The 23,565-nt window shown below is 36.2% G+C and overlaps 1 protein-coding gene across 37 annotated transcripts in view; it reads right to left on the reverse strand.

The window, feature by feature from the left end:
- CEP350 (centrosomal protein 350) overlaps nt 1–23,565 on the reverse strand; it is a 155,825-nt gene that overhangs the window by 114,887 nt on the left and 17,373 nt on the right. For 9 of the 37 annotated variants that reach the window (XM_078356189.1, XM_078356176.1, XM_078356171.1 and 6 more), the window contains exons 2-7: nt 17,543–17,628; nt 16,550–16,593; nt 13,615–13,729; nt 12,069–12,228; nt 8,623–9,242; nt 2,263–2,376 (exon numbers count right to left, since the gene is read on the reverse strand). In XM_078356189.1, coding sequence (XP_078212315.1) covers nt 2,263–2,376; nt 8,623–9,242; nt 12,069–12,228; nt 13,615–13,729; nt 16,550–16,593; nt 17,543–17,615 — 1,126 coding nt within the window. In that variant the 5' untranslated portion in view covers nt 17,616–17,628. Of the gene's footprint in view, nt 1–2,262; nt 2,377–8,622; nt 9,243–12,068; nt 12,229–13,614; nt 13,730–16,549; nt 16,597–17,542; nt 17,629–23,565 lie in introns of all 37 variants that reach the window. The other 28 variants (XM_078356184.1, XM_078356181.1, XM_017966031.5 and 25 more) reach the window with 7 other exon arrangements.

Below are 23,565 nucleotides of genomic sequence, written 5' to 3' on the forward strand. Positions count from 1 at the left end.
AGATAGAGTCTCACTCTGTCACCACCAGGCTGGAGTGCAGTGGCACAATCTTGTTTCCCTGCAACCTCAGATTCCCTGGTTCAAGCAATTCTCCTGCCTCAGCCTCCCAAGTATTACAAGTACACGCCATTCCACCCAGCTAATTTTTGTATTTTTAGTAGAGACAGGATTTCATTGTATTGGCCAGGATGGTCTTAATCTCCTAACTTTGTGATCTACCTGCCTCAGCCTCCCAAAGTGCTGGGATTACAGGCGTGAGCCACAGTACCCAGCCAATGATCTTGACAAACAGGGACAAACACCTATAGAAAGAATTTAAGAAAAAGAGAGAAGACAAATTGGAGACAATGAGCATAAAGCAAATTTTTGTGGTTTTGCTGAAGACAAGAAAGAAACAGGGCAGCAGCTGGAGAAAAGTAAGGCCAAAAGAGGGGTTCTTTTATAGTGGCCGATATAACAGCATGCTATCACATGGTATGTTGATGACCATGATCTGGTGGAGGGAAAACTTGATGATGCAAAGAAAAAAAGGAAATAGGCCGGGCGCGGTGGCTCAAGCCTGTAATCCCAGCACTTTGGGAGGCCAAGGCGGGTGGATCACGACGTCAACAGATCTAGACCATCTTGGTCAACATGGTGAAACCCCATCTCTACTAAAATCACAAAAAATTAGCTGGGCACGGTGGTGCGTGCCTGTAATCCCAGCTGCTCGGGAGGCTGAGGCAGGAGAATTGCCTGAACCCAGGAGGCGGAGATTGCGGTGATCCGAGATCGCGCCATTGCACTCCAGCCTGGGTAGCAACAGCGAAACTCCGTCTCAAAAAAAAAAAAAAAAAAAAAAGAAAAAAGGAAATAAGGCTGAAGTAACGTTCTTAAATATGCAAGATCAAATGGAATCGAAAAGACAAGTAGATGGGTTAGTCTTAGCTAGGAACATCATAGTTCATCTACCATAACAAAAGAGAAGACAGAATACAAAAGTCTTTTGACATATTCTACTAGTCTATAATGATACTATCCTATCAGGTATATTGTTACTATTCCTATTTCACAGATGAGAAAACCAAGAAAGAGAAGTTATGTAACACAGCTAATATACTCAGCTAATAAGTGGCAGAGCCAGAACTGGGACCCTTGAAAGCTGATTCCAAAATCTCTGCCCTTAACAATTACATTATTCTTCCTTTCCACATGAGAAAAAAATTTCTGAACAGAGTGTTATATAATAATAGCAAGAAAACTGGACTGGACACTTAATGCCACAGAAATGTATTACCAGAAGCTTTATGAGGGCTTACTACAAAAACCTCACATTTTAGAATCAGACAGAGTTAGTTTTGAATCTTGGCTTCAATTCACAACTACTCTATCCAACCCTAAGAAAATTATTCTTTGAACCTCCATTTCTTCAACTGTAAGAACTACAAAAGACCGGTTGGGCATGGAGGCTCACGCCTGTAATCCCAGCACTTTGGGAGGCTGAGGCAGGCAGGTAACAAGGTCAGGATATCTCGACCACCTAGGCCAACATGGTGAAACTCTGTCTCTGCTAAAAAATACAAAAACAGAGCTGGGTGTGGTGGTGCATGCCTGTAGTCCCAGGTATTTGGGAGGCTGAGGCAGGGCAATTGCTTGACCTTGGGAGGCAGAGATTGCAGTGAGACCAGATCATGCCACTGCACTCCAGTCTGGCAACAGAGTGAGACTCCATCTCAAAAAAAAAAATTACAAAAGACCACTCAGCATCTTGCCCAAGCTCATACTATTCGGTAGGTAGTACTATTATTAGTATGACCTTCCTATCATCTTCTTCCAGTCTTCCATGGGTTCCTCTTATTTCTAATTCCTAACTTAATCCCTTCCTATAATACTTATTTTTTTTGTATCTCGCTCTCCTAAAACTATCTGATCTGCTGCCTGCCAAATTGCTTACTACTTCAAAGATCTCAGACACCTAAGCAGAAGTAAACTTCAACTAAATTTTGCTATGTTTCCTTCAAATCAAGCAGTCTCAATTCTGAAAGTCTCTCAGTTTAAAAATAGCCTGGTTTCTGTCTCATTAATCATGTAGGCTAATTTTAAACCTGGAGCTGAGCCTAGAGGCTAAGAGAGCCTTATGCCTCAAACCACCACAGCTTCAGTATACCAGGCAATTAGAGAAAGAAAATATTGTTAGTTTGGTGACAATTTTATGTGTAAATATTATAAATTGCACAGCATGTATGGCAAAATACTCGAAACAAAAGAAAGCTCTATTCTCACCTGAAAAGTGAAGTGCTAAATCTCGATACAGTTCTCTACTCATGTTTTGAAACTCAGCCTCCTGCCACACTTTCCCGTCAGGTGTTCGAATCTTGGTCTCTGAAGGGTTGAAACCTAACATCAGTAATATAGGACATTCTTATCAAAGTTGCTTTATAAGTTTTGTTATACTTTTTAAAGTGATATATAATTGACAAACATAAAATTAACTCTTTTAAGTGTACAATTCAGTGGTTTACAGGATATTCACAAAACTGCACAACTATTGTCATTATTGAAACCCTGAAAGAAACCCTATACCTATTAGCAGTCACGCGTCATATGATCCCCTCCTCCCCTGGAAACTACTAATCTACTTTCTATCTTTATGAATTTACCTGTTCTGGACCTTTCATATAAACCAAATCATATAACATGTGGTCTTCTATGACTTACTTTTATCTGACTTTGCATAATGTTTTCAAGGTTCACCCATCATGTAACATGTATCAGGGCTTTATTCCTTTTTATTGCCAAGTGATATTCCATTGTATGAATATACCAATACTTTATCCATTCATCAGCCAATAGACATTTGGGTTTTTTCTACTTTTTGGCTATTATTAAAAGTGCTGCTATAAACATTCTTGTGTAAGTTTTTGTGCAGACGTTTTAAATTCCCTTGGGTATCATATCTAGACGTAGAATTTCTGGGTCATACAGTAACTCTGTGTTTAACTTATTGAGGAACTATCAAATTGTATTTTACTTATTTTACCTTATCTATCTTATTTCATTTTATTTTATTTTTTGAGACAGTGTCACCCAGGCTGGAGTACAACGGCTGGCACAATATTGGCTCATTGTAACCTCTGCCTCCTGGATTCAAGCGATTTTCCTGCCTCAGCTTCCTGAGTAGCTGGGACTACAGGAATACACCACCATTCTCAGGTAATTTCTTTTTTTTGAGATGGAGTTTCACTCTTGTTTCAATTTTGTTTTTTTGAGGCGTGATCTCGGCTCACCGCAACCTCCGCCTCCTGGGTTCAGGCAATTCTCCTGCCTCAGCCTCCCAAGTAGCTGGGATTACAGGCATGCGCCACCATGCCCAGCTAATTTTTTGTATTTTTAGTAGAGACGGGGTTTCACCATGTTGACCAGGATGGTCTCGATCTCTCGACTTCATGATCCACCCGTCTCGGCCTCCCAAAGTGCTGGGATTACAGGCTTGAGCCACCGTGCCCGGCCTCTCAGATAATTTTTTTGTATTTTTATTAGAGACGGAGTTTCACCATGTTGGCCAGGCTGGTCTCAAACTCCTAACCTTAAGTGATCCACCCACCTTGGTCTCCCAAAATGCTGAAATTACAGGCATGAGCCACTGCACCTAGTCTACCAAACTGTTTTCTAAAGCAGCTGTACCATTTTACATTCTCACCAGCAATGTATCAGGGTCCTAATTTCTCCACATCCTTGCCAGTACTTATTGTATAACCACCCCAGTGGGCATAAAGTAGTATCGCATTGTGGTTTTGATTCATATTCCTCTAATAACTATTGATGTTGAGCAGCTTTTATAAGTTTTTAAAAGAGGAATGTATACTCTGTGATACTTAGTAATGAGTAAAATGAAAGAACAAAAAAAAAAGAAAAAAATGAGAATGCATAATTAGTTACCACAGAGTATGTTAATACATACTGTTTGGGAAACGTAAGCATTAGTGAAATAAAGCAATATACATTCATTCAAAAAGACTAAAAGTGGAAAAGCAGTAAATTAAATGATAAAAGAATACCTATCATAAATCATGAATTTCAAAGGATGAACTACCCTTCTCCAGATTAAGGGAGAGACAATACTATTTACTCTTCTTGTCATTGAAGACAGGCATTATAATTGCTACCATTTATGGGTTTTTGCCTATGACTGAACGAATGGGCAAGGTGACGTTTATATGGGCAAATTGTGTCCAAAGTGTGGAAAATAGGTCTTTCAAACATATTTTTTTCAATATCTCAAGAAACATGACACACATGGGATTTCCTAGGAATTACTATTTGGTTTTCCACTTCAAATTTATCCCTACTCTAACCGGGCACGGTGGCTTACATCTGTAATCCCAGCACTTTGGGAGGCTCAGGTAGGTGGATTTGAGCCCAGGAGTTTGAGACCAGCCTGGCCAACATGGTGAAACCCTATCTCTACCAAAAATATAAAAATTAGGCATGGTGGTATGTGCCTGTAATCCCATCTACTCTGGAGGCTGAGGCATGGCAATCACTTGAACCCAGGAGGTGGAGGTTTCAGTGAGCTGAGATTGCACCACTGCACTCCAGCCTAGGAGACAGAGTAAGACTCTGTCTCAAAAAACAAAATAAAACAAATTATCACTATTATTTAAGAAATACACTGAACTTTGTTTTGTCAAAAACAATAAAATAATAATAAAGATGATAACCAAAGTTGTATAAAGATTTATACCTTAAAATGGGCTCAACTTACCAAAGAATTAGCAACCAATAAATAATTGTACAATTAAGTCAATGTAAAGAATAGGCTGGGGTAAAAAACTGGTAGTAGTACTTTACAGGTATAAGAGAAAATGTACTGCTAAATTAATTACATGTCTAATAGTAAATAATCTATTCAGCTATTAGGTACAATAGCATAAGTTTAATTTCACACAACATCTGTGGCAAGGAACGCACCACTAGGTCTATATCTACGTAAGGAAAAAAGTTCAGTTTATTGCAAAATATAGCTTGTCATTAAAAAGATGTGGCAATTCTGCCTGGCTGCCTGAGGACTGACCGCCATCATGAATGATACAATAACTATTTGTACTAGAAGTTCATGACCAATCATCTACTTCAGGGAGCACAAACAGTCATAGATGTGCTTTACCCTGCAGAGGTAACAGTACCAAAGACAGAAATTTGGGAAAAACTAGACCAAATGTACAAAACCACACCAATGTCATTTTTGTATTTGGATTCAGAACCCATTCTGCTGGTGACAAGACAAATGGCTTCAGCATGATTTAAGATTCCTTGGATTATGCAATGAAAAATGAGACCAAACACAGACTTTTAAGAAATGGCCTGTGTGAGAGAAAAAAAGACCTTAAGGAAACAGTAAAAGGAACACAAGAACAGAATGAAGAAAGTCAGACGGAATGCAAAGGCTAAAAACAGGAGGAAAGATTCTGCAATGACTTTATCTGTGATGACTGCAGATTTTTCATGAGCATTAATAGACTGCAAAAACTTAAAAAAAAAAAGTGTGACAGTTCTATGCAAATCTATTTCTGTCTTTCTCAACTTTCACCATCACCTAATACCACTACTCAACATTTAACCCTCTAACTTTCCTACAGGAGACTCTCCTCTTTAGGAAACATATATCTCTGTGGGAGTCTTTCTTTGTATTTGCATCTTATATGTTAATTTTAAGATTTCACTAGCCACATCCGTTTCTCTTTCTGTCCCCAAGTCTTTATTTCCATTTCTTTGTCCACTCTTCTTCTTAACGGTTACATTTACTTAATAAAATAAAAAATTTACTGTGTACCTATTTATGTCCATGACACTGTACTAGGCTCTGAGATAAAATAAGCATGACCATGCTAGGCTCTTTATATTCACAGGCATTTACACCAGGAAGAAAAAGATAGGCAAACAACTAAATATAGTACAAGAAAGAATCACATAAATACCACCCATGTTCACCATTTCAAATTTTAAAAGCAGAATCATAGAACACATGTGTTTCTTTAAAAAATAAAAAAACAAGGTGCAAAATGAGTTTACTATGCTAATAACTATATAAAAAGAAGAAAATAAATACGCATACACACAATACACACATACTCCTATTTGCTTGTGCTTGCAGAAATTATCTCTGAAAGGATACACAAATTGTTAACACAAGTAACCTCCAGAAAGCACAAGAGTGGCAGAACTTTTCAAGGTACACTCTTTTCATCTTTTGGACTGTGAACAAAATGAATTTATTATGTCTTTAAACAAATGAAGTTAAAATGTCACTTTATAGTATTTTAATTTGCTTTTAATTTACATTACCAAAAAGTTGGCAGCAAAAGTTTTTTTTTCCTTTTTTTTTTGGCAGGGGCAGGAGTCTCCCTCTGTCATCCAGGCTAGAGTGCAGTGGCGCCATCTCATCTCACTGAAACCTCCACCTCCCGGGTTCAAGTGATTCTTGTGCCTCAGCCTCCAGAGTAGCTGAGATTATGGGCATGTGCCATCATGCCCAGCTAACTTTTTTGAGATGGGGATTCACCATGTTGGCCAGGCTGGTCTTGAACTCCTGACCTCATGATCCGCCTGCCTTGGCCTACCAAAGTGCTGGGATTACATTCATGAGCCACCACACCCGGTGGAAAAACAGTTTTTTATTGTTGGAAAAAAAAATCCATTGCTTAGGACATTGCAAGCCATATTCTATAATGAGTTCTCAAATATTTGCTACCTTTTTTAAAGTAACCCCTCCAAAAGTTCTATTTATAAAATATTTTAATATAAAAACTAGCACATTAAAAAAATCATAAAAGGACTATGGGAAATCCAGTTGTCAACTCAAAGAAAGTTATAGTTAGAATACTCTCATTCTATAGAATTATTTTTAACTTTCAGGTTTTTGTAAATTATTACAAAATATGAATTCAAATTGACCATTTTAACTTTTTCTTAGTAGAATAATCGTTGGTATGTCAGAACTTTGGCTTGCAATTAAAAACAAAGCTTAAATGTGTAATCTGTACTTAATGGTTCTGACATTAAGTATAGCAAGGAGTTGGGTAATCACTACTATATTTTATAATTAATAAAAAATGATTAATCATAATATTGGACAACAGCAATTCTTCAGTATTTTAAAGTGATTTGGTCACAATTTTCTCACAAATTAGCTAGAATGAAATGTAAATCATCATTTTTATCTAATTCACAATGAGGATCACCAGCAAAACATAGTAAACAATACAAAACAAAACAAATAATTGCTAAATCTGTATGCAGTGGATGTGTTCCAGAAAAACATGATTAAAGTTGCCTTAGGACCACAAAAAACTGCAAAACTTGTCAGAGAAAACTTCGAGTCGATAGAGAAATACAAAACAAAACTGATTACAGTAAAAAAAAAAGTGCCTTAGATTGTTAGTTACTTTAAGAGAAAAAACAGGCCAGGCGTGAAGATTCACACCTATAAATCCCAGCACTTTGGGAGGCCAAGGTGGATGGATCACCTAAGGTCAGGAGTTCGAGATCAGGCTGCCAACACGGTAAAACCCTGTCTCTACTAAAAACACAACTATTAGCTGGGCATGGAGGTGGGTGTCTGTAATCCCAGCTACTCAGAAGGCTGAGGCAAGATAATTGCTTGAATCTAGGAGATGAGGTTGTAGTGAGCCAAGATCATGCCATTGCACTCCAACCTGGATGACAGAGCGAGACTACATCTTTAAGAAAAATAAATTAATACAAGAAACATCATTATAATATTTTGATCTGCCTAAGCATATATACAAAAACTAAAATTGGAAAACATACCCGCCCCATGCACACAAAAAGGGCTACTCTGGCAGAAGTTTAAATAAGAAAATCTAACATAAATTAAACTAATCAAGAAATCAACCTTTCATTAAAAACTTTACATGGATGACCCTGTGAAAATAATTTCCGGAACATCAAAATAAAAACAGAAAAACAGAAACTCCTTAAAACAACCATATATAAAAACTTGAGTTGGCTTTTTAAAAAAAAGCTCTAAAGAGTACTTTCTAATGAAAATCTACCAATGTTGGCATAAATGTGATTTAAATATTGTTTTCTTAAATATGGAGGCAGTAAATCGTTCATGTTAAAATTTGAAGGTTAAAGTATCAACAGGATCAATGTCAGTGTCAAGATACTCTGTACTCAAATATTCATTGGAAATGGAATTATCTTTCAAATATTACTTTTGAAATAATTCCTAATAACAATCCAAATACAATGGTAGCACATGATAAGGGCAGTATTCTTTCAGTTCCCTGAAAACAGGATGAATTATTATTTGTATAACTTAGTAAGTGTCCACTAGTGGTTCTCAAACTACAAGAATCCCCTGAAGGACTCATTAAAAAATCCAATTCTGGACCCAGTCCCAGAAAATCTGACTTAGGACTAGGGGTTGGGTCCAGAGTTGGAATTTTTTGGCTCTAGGAATCTGCATTTTTTAACATGTATGTTAAAATAATTTCTTACGCAGTTGATTTGAGAATAACATCCTGTTCCAAAGATAATCCTCTCTATTCAAATACATGCTAGGAGAAAGAAGAACAAGGAAGCTGGGAAAAGAAGACATAAAAACTGATTACAAACCTTTATATGCTGGAGCAGGTGGTGCTGTTGCCACTTTTCTGACTTTTGCTGTAACTGAGTTATCAACATTAACAACCATTACCGGATGGTCAATATGACCCAGCCTTTGGCCTCGGCCATTTGTTTCTTCTGAGTGTTCCCATTGTTTTCTAATCCGTTCCTTAAGTTTTTCCAGTTTGACATCATGCTGTCGCCGCTTTAAAATATCTAATCTTTGGGAATTAGAAGTACTAGTAGAGGATGGAGAAGAGTCAGTTAGTCGTAACACTTTTGGATCAGTGTCATGGGCCATGTTATTCACAGAAAGCTTCAAATTGTTCTCACCTTCTTTTGTTCTGCTAGGCATTTCTTCCTCAGTTCTTGTAGAAGCTCCCATCCTAATCAAACATTCAGAATTTTGCAATGCATCAATTGCTGGTCGATCATTTAAAAACCTAACAAAAGTATCATTAATGGCAGATGATTGGGAGCTCTCAAAATCACAGCTATGTATATTCCGTTCTCCATTGCCATTCATCCAGTTCCCACTCTCAGTCTTTTCTTCATTAACATCTACACAATATACATGCTTTGACTCCAGATGGCTGGAACTCAAATTGGAAGGTGCACCATGGACTTCCCTACAATAAAAAATAAGTTCTATAACTATAACTAATAATATATTGTATATTTGAAAATTGCTAAAAGTAGATTTTAAGTGTTCTCACCACAAAAAAGTAAGTGTGCGAGGTAATACATGTTAAATAACTTGATTTAGCCATTCCGCAATGTATACATATATCAAAACATCATGTTGTACACTACACATATATAGTTTATACTTGTCAGTTTTAAAGCTAAATTTTTAAAAAAGCTTTTCATAAAAGTACAAAAACTAGTCAAATTGAAACCAGTCATACAAATTGAATGAGAACTCTCAGCTAGCATTACAGACCTAGAAATTAAAAACCTAGAAATTCCAGTTAAAGATCGCAAAAAAACCATTAGCAATATTAAGACTCAATACTCAATGTCCCCTCTATCAAGTAAAATGGTAAATAAGCTAAATAACAACCTGCATATTATAACATAAGAAATATGCAAAAGATATGTAGAGAGATTTCCTAAGAACTCCAGAAAAAAAGGATTATAATCTGAATTTGGCTATCCAGTTGACAACTGTCAATAAAATATGTTATTTGCTACTCTATAAAATCTTACCAAGAAAAAAAGTTCTCAAATACTGGCATTTCATATATGTCAATTCTAAAGAATGAACCGAATTAATGAATTGACTGGGGGTAGAATAAAAGTGGAAGTACAATAAATATTTTCCTCCAAATAAATGTTGTTAGTAATGTTAAATCTCTTAACCACAGAGTACTTTTTGGCAGCTTCAAACTTTATAAAGCATATCTAGAAAATCAAGAGTAAGTAAAGAAGACTGGGCAAAGCCAAAGTACCTCTCACATGTCAATATTCATTGCTCACAGAAAACACTAGCAAAAATCCTCTTCCAGAGACTATTTTTATTTTACATGTCATTCCAAAAAGCCTTATTTTAATTTCATTTATTTGTTTATGAGAAGGAGTCTCACTCTAACACCCAAGCTGGAGTGCAGTGGCACAATCTTGGCTAACCGCAACCTCTGCCTCCCAGATTCAAGCAATTCTCCTACCTTACCCTCCTGAGTAGCTGGGAATACAGGGGCATGCCACCATGCCTGGCTAATTTTTCTGTTTTTAATAAAGACAGAGTTTCACTATGTTGGTTGGCCAGGCTGGTCTTGAACTCCTGACCTCAGGTGCTGGGATTACAGGTGAGAGCCACTGTGCCTGGCCAAGCCTTATTTTAAGAAAGCAGTTTATGAAAAGGAAGGCTAACAAAGACAGAAGTTTCAGCAATGAGAAGAGCACATGAATCATGGAAAAAAAACTCAAGAAAATTATAAAACCAGATAAAACAACAGGCTGGACCTGAATGTCTGAAACAGTAGCCACTAGCCACATGTGGCTATTGAGCACACGATGTGAGAATACTAGAGGAAATAGATGAAGTACTAATTGAAGTACTAACTCTATTTTACTGGTGGCTCACGCCTATAATCCCAGCACTTTGGGAGGCTGAGGCAGGTGGATCATGAGGTCAACAGATCAAGACCATCCTGGTCAACAAGGTGAAACCCCATCTCTACTAAAAATACAAACATTAGCTGGGCATGGTGGCGCGTGCCTGTAGTCCCAGCTACTCGGGAGGCTGAGGCAGGAGAATTGCTTGATCCCAGGAGGCGGAGGTTGCGGTGAGCCGAGATCGCACCAGCCTGGGTAACAAGAGCGAAACTCCGTCTCAAAAAAAAAAAAAAAACCAAACCATAATTTACACACTTTTAAATATAAAGTAGTATTATTTGCAGGAAGAACACAACATAAATATGAAGTCAGCAACTCAGTCTCAATTCTGGTAAAATTATGTCTTCAGGCAAGTTGCTTGATATCTGTGTGATTAGAGATTCTGAACTTCGATTATTCTTCTTCAAACTTTTCCCTTCTCCATTTTTTAAAACTCTAAACTTTACCCAGATTATACCCCTGCCTTTCTTTCTATATTTTTACCAGCACTTCTAGTGCTTCAATACTACTGATACCTCCCAGATTTATATTCTCAGCCCTGGCCATCCCACATACATTCTTACCCAAATTTTTAATGCCTAGTATTTTCACCTAGATAATTAAAAATTGCATCAAATGCAACATATTAAAAATTGAACTTATAATCCACCTCTATCTCCCAAGTTACATAAAATTTAAGAGTACAAACATATACCTAGAACTACCAAGTTCTTCATGAAACTTCGTGATTTGTGTTTTAAACACAAAAAATGCTTACAAATGAAACAAAAAAAAACAGACCTGGTGTTTATTACTTATTGATATTTGCCATACTAAGAACAAATGCAAAGCATTTTATATTATCTATACTATCAAAATTCATACATCAATTTTAACAACTAAGTTACTCAAAGCCACTGGCAACAAAATAATAAATCAATTCACATTCTCAAAAAGACAGAAATTTTATGTGACTAATTAATGCTACCCCCCAAAAAACAAAAAAGTAAGCAATATAAAGTTCATTAAAGAAAATAAATGATCTGAGAGATTAAGAAGAAGCAAAAAAGCCACACTTCCAGAGATGGAATAATTTGTTTCTAGGAAACATATTTATAATAAAGGTGGACTGGGGCAACTATTACTATTTCTTCCCCCTCAAATATTTATCTATCAAAGAGACTACCGCAGTCAGTATTTCACGTTTGCACTATCTTTTGTGGAGAATTAAAAGGTAATTAGAGTATTATACAATTTTACAACCAGAGAGCTAAAAAAACTCAGAAAATAAAGTATACTCTTACTGTAAATATTACAGGTTAAACCTATTTGATACTTTTTTTTTCTTCAATACTAACCTATAAGAAACCAAAGGTTCACGAAATTCCACACGATTATTTTTCTTCACATTACTCTCCAGGGTGGTAGCTCTGAGAGGACTACGAGATTTCTCTTTTCGTGATTTAGAGGATTTGGAAGTTGGAGCATTAACCCAAGAATCATCCAGGTATCTACCATCTGAAGGAAAAGGAAATCTGTGAGAACATGATATAAAATACAACTGCCTCTGAATTTAGCTAGCATCTTTAAAAAAATAATTTAGGTATCTATTATTTCTAATAGTTGGATATTATAGCTCTAGTATCTCTAGTTGGATATTACATAAGTAGATGAAAAACATTCAGGTTAAATTATTAAAGTAGCTGCATTGACAGAGAAAGATTGTATTCTGAGCAAACAATATAAAATTTATTTTTGTCAATGGCTCTCATTCACTTAAAAGAGAAGTATGAGATATAACCTAACAAACTTCCAGGTTAAAAAAAAAATATATATATATATAACTCTTTCACAGTTTAGGTAGACAGTACTGACCTGCAGGTTTTCACCCACCAATTAAGAAACCACAGAATGGCCGGGCACAGTGGCTTACACCTGTAATCCCAACACTTTGGGAGGCTGAGGTGGGCAGATCCACAAGGTCAAGAGATTGAGACCAGCCTAATCAACATGGTGAAACCCCATCTCTACTGAAAATACAAAAATTAGCTGGGCATGGTGATGTGCACCTGTAATCCCAGCTACTCAGGAGGCTGAGGCAGGAGAATCACTTGAACTTGGGAGGCAGAGGTTGCAGTGAGCCAAGATCATACCCCTGTACTCCAGCCTGGGTGACAGAGTGAGACTCCATTGCAAAAAAGGTGGGGAAAAAAATGAAACCACAGAATCAAAAGCAAAAGGTAACCAAAGAAAATATTAGCATTGTATCAGTTTATAACAGTCACCATATGAAAGATACTCCATTATTATATTAAATCCCAATGAAAAAATACATCTTATTAAGTCAACTAAATTTCATTTCCAAAGCGCTATATATCTGTGAATTACAAAAAAAAAAAAAATCAGATATATATAACCTCAAAATTAAATTCTCATTGCTAGAAACAAATGAAAACTCACTGTCAAGGATGATGCAATAGTGGTAAAATCCCTGATCAAAAGATGGTGAAAACAGCATCTACAGTAACTGAGTATGAGGCTGCTTCATAGCTACTCAGTATCAATGGGAAAAAAATTAAATGTCAATGTCTCTGACAAAAAAGCAAGCAACATGAGACTATAAGAAGAAATTAAACTGAAACAAAACTACTAAATCAACAACTTATATTTAAGGCTGAGTGTGGTAGCTACGCCTATAATCACAGCACGTTAGGAGGCCAAGATGGGAGGATTACTTAAGGCCAGAAGTTCAAGACAAGCCTGGGCAGCATAGAGAGATGTCGTCTCTACAAAAAATAAAAAAAGATTAGCCAGGTGTGGTGGCACACACCTATAGTCCTAGCTGTCTCTGTTTTTTGAAAATTTACATTTAATATATAGGTTTGGAAGTAACTTCATACATACCTTTTCTACTTATTTTTCGGGTGGCACTTGTAGAAGACTTCTTGGTATCCATGACAGAATCACATACAGCTGTACTTGTAGGGGCTACTTCTAATTTGTTTTCAATGTGTCTCAGCTAAAGTTTAAACACCATTATAAGACATAAGTTAATTCTGTAAATAATCCGGCTACCATCAATTTACATGGTTATTTAAAAGTATATTGCCCAATACCTTTTTCCAAAGTAGAAAAAACTCAGGAATGCTTTCTTTTAATATTTGTTTTTCATCATTTTTTTTATTTTAGCTACATCTGACACAATGCTGCCCAAATTTAGGCATGAAAATCAATAAGATTCTGAAGAGTATCAAAGAGTTTCCATTTGACATGCTGACTTATTTTTCTAATTGTTGAGTATTTTTAAAGTGGTAAATTATCTCACTTTTTTTTTTTTTTTTTTTGAGATGGTCTCACTCCATCGTGCAGGCTGGAGTGCAGTGGTGCGATCTCAGGTCACTGCAACCTCCACCTCACAGGTTCAAGAGATTCTCCCTCAGCCTCCCTAGTAGCTGGGATTACAGGCGTGCACCACCATGCCCAGCTAATTTTTGTATTTTTAGTAGAGACGGGGTTTTGCCATGTTGGCCAGGCTGGTCTGGAACTCCTAACCTCAGGTGATCTACCGGCCTCAGCCTCCCAAAGTGCTGGGATTACAGGTGTGAGCCACTACACCCGGCCAATTATCTAACTTTATATGTGACATACCATTATGCAATATATCCTGTGCATTTTACATGCAAAAATAAGAAAGAATTATTTACCTTGACCAAAATTTAGGACTATAGGTACTCAACAGCCACAGTGTTTTACAGTTTTACGTCTATAAAATAAGTTTCACAATAAAGACAAAATTCACGATAGAATTCAGGTTTCATATACACTGCAACACAGGTCAACTTTTAGTTATAACTACCAATGTTCTCAATGACTAAAAAGCATTTTCTCCTAAATAGTAAAGTATTACATGCTTACTAGAGAAAACTAGAAAAACAGAAAAAACATACAAAATAAAGTTAAAATCATTAAACCCATCACAGAGACACTTTGTATAAAGTTTTGATTTATCTTTCTTAAGGTTTTTTGTATGTTTGTTTGTTTTCCTTTATCACCCTTAAAGTTCTTTAAAAACAACAAATGGTTTTGAAAAACAACTATTAACAGTTTAATTCTACATTAATTTAGTATTAAATTTAATTGGGGAACAAAAACTATTTCTACATTATAGAATATATAATGCTCAGGTAGAAGAGAGAATATATATTGCCATATTCATAGGGCCAAAATGTGACTCTGCACTGGGGCCAAATCTAGGTTATAACACTTTTCCCAGATTTATTTTCAAACCAGTTCTAAAGAACAGAGGACAGAAAATACCACTAAATACTTAGTAAAAAAAAAATAGGTGGTTCAAAATCAGGTGGTATAGAAAACAAAAAAAGGGCATATTAGGGGAGTAATTTGCCCAGAAAGCAAATGAAAAAGAAAAAAGTTTCCCTTTGAATGGAGTATGCATCACCTGCCAAATTTGGATTCCTAAACTCTAGACAAGATGGGCCAGAACACAAATGGGAACAGGTTGCCCAGTCATTCTCCTTTGGTAGTAGGAGAAAAAAAACCCTCTTATTGCCACAAACAAGAAGTAACTCTTTCAACACTGTTATTCAACATAGTACTGGAAGTCCTATCTAGAGCAATTAGACAAGAGAAAAAAATAAAGGGCATCCAAATTGGAAAGGAAGAATAACTCACAGTCCATTCAAGAAGTAAATTTTCTTCATTTCCTTCCTGACAATGAGCCTTCTACATAGACAAAGCCCCACCTTCATCCTCTGCTTTAAATTTTCTTTCTTTCTTTTTTATTTTTTCCTGAGACAGGTTCTCACTGCGTCACCCAGTCTAGAATGCAGTGGTTTGATCACATCTCACTGCAGCCTCAACCTCCCAGGCTCAGGTGATCATCACACCTCAGCCTCCTGAGTAGCTGGGACCATAGACGCATACCACCGCACCCAGCTAATTTTTATACTTTTGTAGAGTTTTTAAATACTTTTTGTAGAGGGGTTTTGCCATGTTGTACAGGCTGGTCTTGAACTCCTGGGCTCAGAATCTTGGCCACCCAAAGTGCTGGTATTACAGGATGTACCACCACATTGAGCCTAAATTATCTTTTCCACATACCAAATGAACAAATTTATTAAAGGTGGGTAAACAGTACAAATTATTATTATTACTGAGACAGAGTCTCACTCTGTCATTCAGGCTAAAGTCCAATGGCATGATCAATGGTCACTGCAACCTCAAAGCCTCGACCTTCTGGGGCTCAAGCAATCATCCTGCCTCAGCCTCCTAAGTAGCAGGAACTACGGGTGCACACCACCTGGCCTGGCTAATTTTTGCCTTTTTTTGTAGAGACAGGGCTTTGCCATGTTGCCCAGGTTAATCTTAAATTCCTACAATCAAGTTATCTACCCGCCTTAACCTCCCAAAGTGCTAGTATGACAGGTGTGAGCCACAGCACCCAGACAATTTTAATATTTTATATGCCATGGTGCTTGTGCTCCTAATTCCTAAAGTAGTATCTTGTTTATTACTTTACTATTTAATAGTAAAGTATTTACTATTAAATTTACTATTAGTATTTACTTTACTATTTAATAGTTGTCATTTATGTTCATTTTATAATATATAGTGCATACACATATAGAGAGAGGACCTCTTGAACCCAGGAGTTCAAGACCAGCCTGAGCAACATAGTGAGACCCCATCTCTATAATGAAAAATAAAAATAAAAAAGTAAATTTTAAAAAACAGTAAGGAAAAAATGTTAATCTATTCAATCATAACAGGAAATAGATTTTAATCCAGAAATAAATAAATGGAAGCTAAAACTACTTACAGCAGCCTTGGTTTGAGAAAGTGCATCCCACGATGTGGTTATATCTGCTGGGAAAAAAATAATATTTACTATATCAATCAACCAGAAGCTGTGAATTAATCCCCTGAATCTGAATTTTAATAAGCTCCCAAATGCACTCAAAAGTCTGAAAACTAACTTATTAGGCAGAACAATTCCTCAGCAAATGCTTTATTATATTGAGTCAAAGTGAGTTTTTATCTGTAAGATTATTAAGTCAACTTTCCCAACATATGGTTTAAAGTTAAACAGACACTGCTACCATTAGCCCTTAAGACATTTTCACTCACACCTGTATCACACAGCTCCAAAAATAAGCAGCATCCTCAGTTTACCCCAATGAGCTAAACAAATATAAAATGTTATATTATACTGTATTTTATAATACAATGTAAAAATGATTAGAAAGCTACTCCAGATTTTGATCTACCTGTAAAAAAACATAGGTAAAATCCATTCAGTGTTTCAGATAACAACCCTTGAAATAGTTTAAGGTTCTGTATTTTCCATAAGTCATCCTTCTCCAGGATAAATATTTCCACTTCCTCCAAATACTGTTCATATGACTTAATTTCTAGATCTCTCACAAACCTAATAATCTTCCTCCACATATACTCTAGTTTGTCAATCTCCCCCCACAAAAAAAATTACCTATAATGCATTATTTTAAAAAGAATTCAGTGAGAATGTTACTATTATTATCTGTACCCCTGTAAGTCTATAACTATAATGGGGCTATTATTGACATTAAGCCAGAATTTCTGAAAAATTTTACATGTACTGGTTCATTTTAAAAAAGGATTCCTGCTTTACAAAACAGTTTACCATAGGACGGTAAACAGTTTACCTTTTAACATGAGGTGCCTTGTATATTTAAAATATAAGAGAATTTTTAAATTATTTATCCATTTTTTATAAATCAAAACACATGACCTAAACAAATATTAAGTTCAGTTTAAAAAAACAAAATCATACCTTGAACAGCATTCTTGCTTTGAGAGTTCCTTGGATTTGGTAAAGGCACCTCTTTTGATTTGCTGCTCCTCATCCTGCCAATTTACCTGCAATCACATCAGTATTCACTGAACATCAATCTTATAATATTACTTTTCCTTAGAAAAATAAATCATTAAAATAATATCATGAATACTTCACACCCATCAGGATGTAAATAGGATAGGCTACTATCAAAAACACACAAAGTAGTAAGTGCTGGCAAAGATTTGCAAAACTAAAACCCACGTGTGCCATTGGTAGGAATGCATAATGGTACAGTCACTACGGAAAACAGCGTGGCAGTTCCTCAAAAAAGTAAAACTTGAATTACCATAAGATCCAGCAATTCCACTTCTAGATATATGATATGGTTTGGTTCCGTGTCCCCATCCAAATCTCACCCTGAATTGTAATCCCCATAATCCCCAAGTGTCAAGGGCAGGACCAGGTGTAAGTAATTGGATAATGGAAGCAGTTTCCCCTATGCTGTTCTCATGATAGTGAGTCTCATGAGATCTGATGGTTTTATAAGCATCTGGCATTTCCCCTGCTTGCACTCATTTTCTCTCCTGCCACCCTGTGAAGAGATGCCTTTTGCCACGATAGTAAGTTTCCTGAGGCCTCCCCAGCCATGCAAAGCTGTGAATCAATTAAACATCTTTTCTTTATAAATTACCCAGTTTTGGGTAATTTATAGCAGCATGAGAACAAACTAACACAGTATATAACAAAAAAACTGGTGGAGGCTCAAAGAACTATTTGTATAACCGTGTTCAAAGCAGCATTATTCATAGTAGCTAACGTGGAAGCAGCCCAAGTGTCTATCAACAGATGAATGAATAAACAAAATGACATTAATATATATAATAGATTATTCAGCCTTAAAAGGAAGGAAATCTGATATATGCTACAACATGAAAGAATCTTGAGGATATTATACTAAGTGAAATAAGTCAATCACAAAAGGACAAATACTGTATGATTCCACTTATATAAGACAGTCAGAATAGTCGAAATCATAGAGACGGAAAGTAGAATGGTGGTTGCCAGGGGCTGGGGAAAGAGATGAATGGGGACTTATTGTTTAATGGGTTTCAGTTTTGCAAAATGAAAAGAAGTCTGGAAATGGATGGTGGTGATGGCTGAACAACAGTATGAAAGTATTTAACACCATTGAACCGTACACCTAAAAAATGGTTGTAATGGTAAATTTTATGTTACGTATATTTTACAATACAAAAGAAAGGAAAAAAATTATATCACAACTCAAAGGAAAAGATCATGATCTGCCTATGGTTATACCGCTTAGTGATAAGCCATACTATATTTTCCTATGAATAGAGGGAAACTAGTCCCATAAAAATCATGTAACAACACATAAAGTTTGATAAATATAAGAAGAAAAACTCATTCTTACTCCCCAAATTTAATACAACTATTAATAAATAATTTTATTACTATCATCACTGTAACTTCCATTTTTGTGCCCTACTTTACTTAACTGCTGGACATTTGTGGTGGTTTTAAAAAAGTATCCAAAATTTCTTTGATACTCCTTTCTCCAAAATGTAGAAATTAATTCTTCTCCCATTAAGTAAGGTTGGATTTACAGACTTATTTTAAACTAATGTCACATGTGGTGAAAATGACAATATGTGACTTGAAAGATTTCAAATGAGCAACCTAATGATGCACCTCAAGAAAATAGAAAAGCAAGAACAAACCAAGCCCAAAATTAGTAGAAGGCTAATAATAAAGATCAGATCAGAAATCAATGAAATTGAGACAAAGATAACAATAGAAAAGATCAATGAAACAAAACGTCAGTTTTTATAAAAGATAAAATTGACAAACCATTAATTAACTAGACTAAGAAAATAAGACAAATAAAACCATAAGGAGACTTCACAACACCATAGAAAATGCAAAAGATCATTTGAGACTATTATGAACAATTATACACCAATACATTAAAAACCCAGAGGAAACAGATAAATTCCTGGAAACATACACATACCAAGATTAAACCAAAAAGAAACAGAAACCCAGAACCAAACAATAAAATGTTACAAGACTGAATCAGTATATACTTAGTTACCATATCATTTATACCTTAAGTTGTTTCTCTATTAAGATATGTAAAATATGCCTCATAAATAAAGCTGTTTGTAAAACAAAATTTTTTTAGATGCCTAATTTATTTCTTTCTTCCCCTTGTCTGTTCAAAGCATCATCTTTAGCTTAACTTATGGTAAAAACTTCCTAAATTATCCTGCTCCTAAACCCATTCTCCATACTGCAGTCAAAGTTATCTTTTTAAAACACGACCTAGCAATTCTGCTTTTATAACTCTTCAATGACTATCATTTATGAGCTAGAGCTCCAAACTCCTTAGTATGATGGACACTTGGAGACCTTCACAACATTAATTTACAGTCTCACCTTTTTACTTTTTTTTTAAGCAAAACTGTATAATTACTTTTCTATCAAATAGGTATATCTAGAGTACATTCTCTGAATATCCAGGAATTTTCATTTTCTCCACGTTGTCTTTTCCTAAATTTTCTCTGGCAAGAACGCCCTTCAAAGCCAAACTCTAATGTCATCTCCTATAAATCTTTCCCAAATTGACTCTTTTTTTTTTTTTTGAGACGGAGGTTCGCTGTTGTTACCCAGACTGGAGTGCAATGGCGTGATCTCACCGCAACCTCCGCCTTCTGGGTTCAAGCAATTCTCCTGCCTCAGCTTCCCAAGTAGCTGGGACTACAGGTATGCACCACCATGCCCAGCTAATGTTTGTATTTTTAGTAGAGATGGGGTTTCACCTTGTTGACCAGGATGGTCTTGATCTGTTGACCTCATGATCCACCCGCCTCAGCCTCCCAAAGTGCTGGGATTATAGGTGTGAGCCACCAACAGAACAGAATTAGTACTTCAATTAGTACTTCATCTATTTCCTCTAGTATTCTCTTTCTTTTTTTCTTTTCTTTTTTTTTTTTTTTTTTAAGAGACAGGGTCTTGCTCTGTCACCCAGACTGGAGTACAGTGGTGCAATCATGTTCACTACAGTCTGAAACTCTTGGGCTCAAGCGATCCACCTGCCTCAGCCTCCTGTGTTGCTAGGACTATAGGCATGCGTCACCATGTTCAACTAATTTATCTTTTTTTTTTTTTTTTTAGACAGATCTCTCTTGTTGCCCAGGCTGTTCACAAAATCCTGGCCTCAAGCAATCCTCCGGACTTGGCCTCCCAATGTACTGGGATTATAGGCATGAGCTACCATGCCTGGCCTCTGTTCATTTTTCATAGTTCTTAACATTATATATACATCCACACATATATCATACATGATTCATTCCATTCAATGAACATTCATTAAGCACTTAAGGCTCACAATCAAGTAGAGGAAACACATACATAAAGAGTATGCAATATAATGAGTGCTATAATATAGTTACAAATAGCATATATGTATCAGTCTCCCCACAAGGCAGTGTGGTCCTTAAGGACTGTATCCTCTTACTCATCTAGAGATGAACAGAACCTTCAAAGAACAGATGAACAAATAGAAGCTGTTGTGAGCTCAATTTAAACAGCAAAAAAAAAATAAAGGGAAATCAAAGGCAGGGCTGCCAGTGTAAGGATGAATGGTAAAGAAGGTGTAATGGGTCAATAGAAGTGATAAGAAATGTGATCACAGAAGCAAAAGAGGTAGTTAAAGGGCCAGGCTGCAAAACCACTTATAAGAAAGAAAGAGAAAAAATTAACATATTTATTAATATGGCAGTAAATAAGTGGGGAAAAAAACTGGAATAGAAAATGAAAAGAAATGAAATTCACATACTATTTTGCAAGTAGCCTATAAGAATATGTGGTAAAATAAACTAGAAGAAACACACCCACAAAATATGACCTTGCTGATAATAGGGCAAAGAAAAGAGCTACAGGTATCTGATGTCATGGAAATAATGGAAGCAATTTAATAAAAGCATGTCTTCATTAATGTGCAATAAATCAGAAGACTAGAATAAAAGATAATGCTATTGCTCTATTACCAAGTAAAAGCCTAATTATGATTACACTAAAAAAAGTATAAGAAATACATATAAATGGTACTGAGCACCCATTTATACACTCACTGACATGAACAGGGTAATGAACAGCTAAACTGGAACAATGAAACGCTACCATCTAGATTCAATGAACAGCAGAAACTACTCAGAAAGGAAGACAGTTCTCTCAGCTACCCACTCAAAGCAAGGATTAACTACTAGGTCTACAGCTTCAACCTCACAAAAAAAAAATGTTAGTGTTTCTTAAAAGAGAATGACGTACAGATTATTTGCAGGAATTACTAGAGGGGTGCCACTGCTAATTATTAGGGTACAACTTAGCAAACATATTATCTATTGGCAATCGAGGTCCCTGATTCTGGAAGAATGGCAATTATCACTGAACCCTACCTGACCTACACACTGAAAAACACAGTAACAAAGACTGCAAGGTACAAGAGTCTTCAACGCACATCAAGAAGCCAGAACTCCTAACATGGAAGTTGAAATAACTGGAGTTAGAAATCCAGACACATTGTTCTAGATCATATTTGATTAATTCAATCAGGAAGCTTAATGTATTCCTTTTCTTAAAACTCGTATCACAAATCACAATATTTCTTCTCCTAAAATCCTATAGGTAAAATTGTGAGGTAAAGGGGTAGGAGGATTCTTAATACTTTTTCTCTTCCATTCTCTCTCTTTTTAAAAAAAATTTTTTCTTCAGACATCCCTGTTCTGATCTATTCTCAGCTCTGATTCTCTCATTTACAAGTAGAGTCTCCCTTAAGAAAATTTGTTTAAAATTAGGAAAACACACTTACACTCATTTCCTAAAAAACAAATCTGGATTAGTAGCTTATTTTCCCCTTTTCCTCATTCACCTATTTCCTTCTATAATATTTTCCCTTTCGCTGGGCACAGTGGCACGTGCCTGTAGTCCCAGCTACTCAGGAGGCCGAGGCTAGAGGATCACTTAGTCCAGGAGTTCTGGGCTGTAGTGCGCTATGCCAACCGGGTGTCCGCACTAAGTTCGGCATCAATACGGCGAACTCCCAGGAGCAAGGGACCACCAGACTGCCTAAGGAGGGGTGAACCAGCCCAGGTCGGAAATGGAGCAGGTCAAAACTCCGTGCTGATCAGTAGTGGGATTGTGTCTGTGAATAGCCACTGCACTCCAGCCTGGGCAATATAGCAAGACCCCATCACTAAAAATATATATATATATATTTTCCCTTTCACTTATTTTGTTTTCTATTATAATCTTTTATCTGACTTCCTCTCCTTCCCTTTTCACTTTAATTTCTCTATTTTTACAAATACTATTCAAATCTAAACCATATATTCTTATGATTAACTGTTAAAACATACAGTCTTGGTTTAAATTATTTTCTATTACTGAATCACTTTTCCACATCTAAAAAAAAGTATTATCTCTATGAATAAAATTTTTATTAAAACTCAAGAAGAACTTTATCACACTAAATTTTGAATATATGAATATATATTTATTAAAACATAGTATGCTTGGCTTCTTTAAAAATAAATTAGGGCCCATGCTGTGAACTGGTGTTGAAGATAATACACAAAATATTAGGCTTTTTTTTTTTTTTTTTTTTTTTGAGACAGTGTCTCACTCTGTCACCCAGGATGGAATGCAGTGGTGCCATCGCAGCTCACTGCAGCTTTGATCTCCCAGGCTCAATGTGATACTCACACCTCAGCCTCCCTAGTAGCTGGGACCACAGGCATACCGCACCACACCCAGCTGTGTGTGTGTGTGTGTGTGTGTGTGCGCACGCGCATGCCTGCATGTGTGTATGCTGTAGAGACAGGGTTTGGCCATGATGCCCAGGCTGGTTTTGAACTCCTAAACTCAAGTGATCTGTTCACCTTGACCTCTCAAAGTGCTGCAATTACTGTACCCAGCCTAAAATATTAGTCTTAAGA

Source organism: Callithrix jacchus, chromosome 18 (assembly GCF_049354715.1).
Source record: "Callithrix jacchus isolate 240 chromosome 18, calJac240_pri, whole genome shotgun sequence".
Taxonomy (NCBI): Eukaryota; Metazoa; Chordata; class Mammalia; order Primates; family Cebidae; genus Callithrix; species Callithrix jacchus.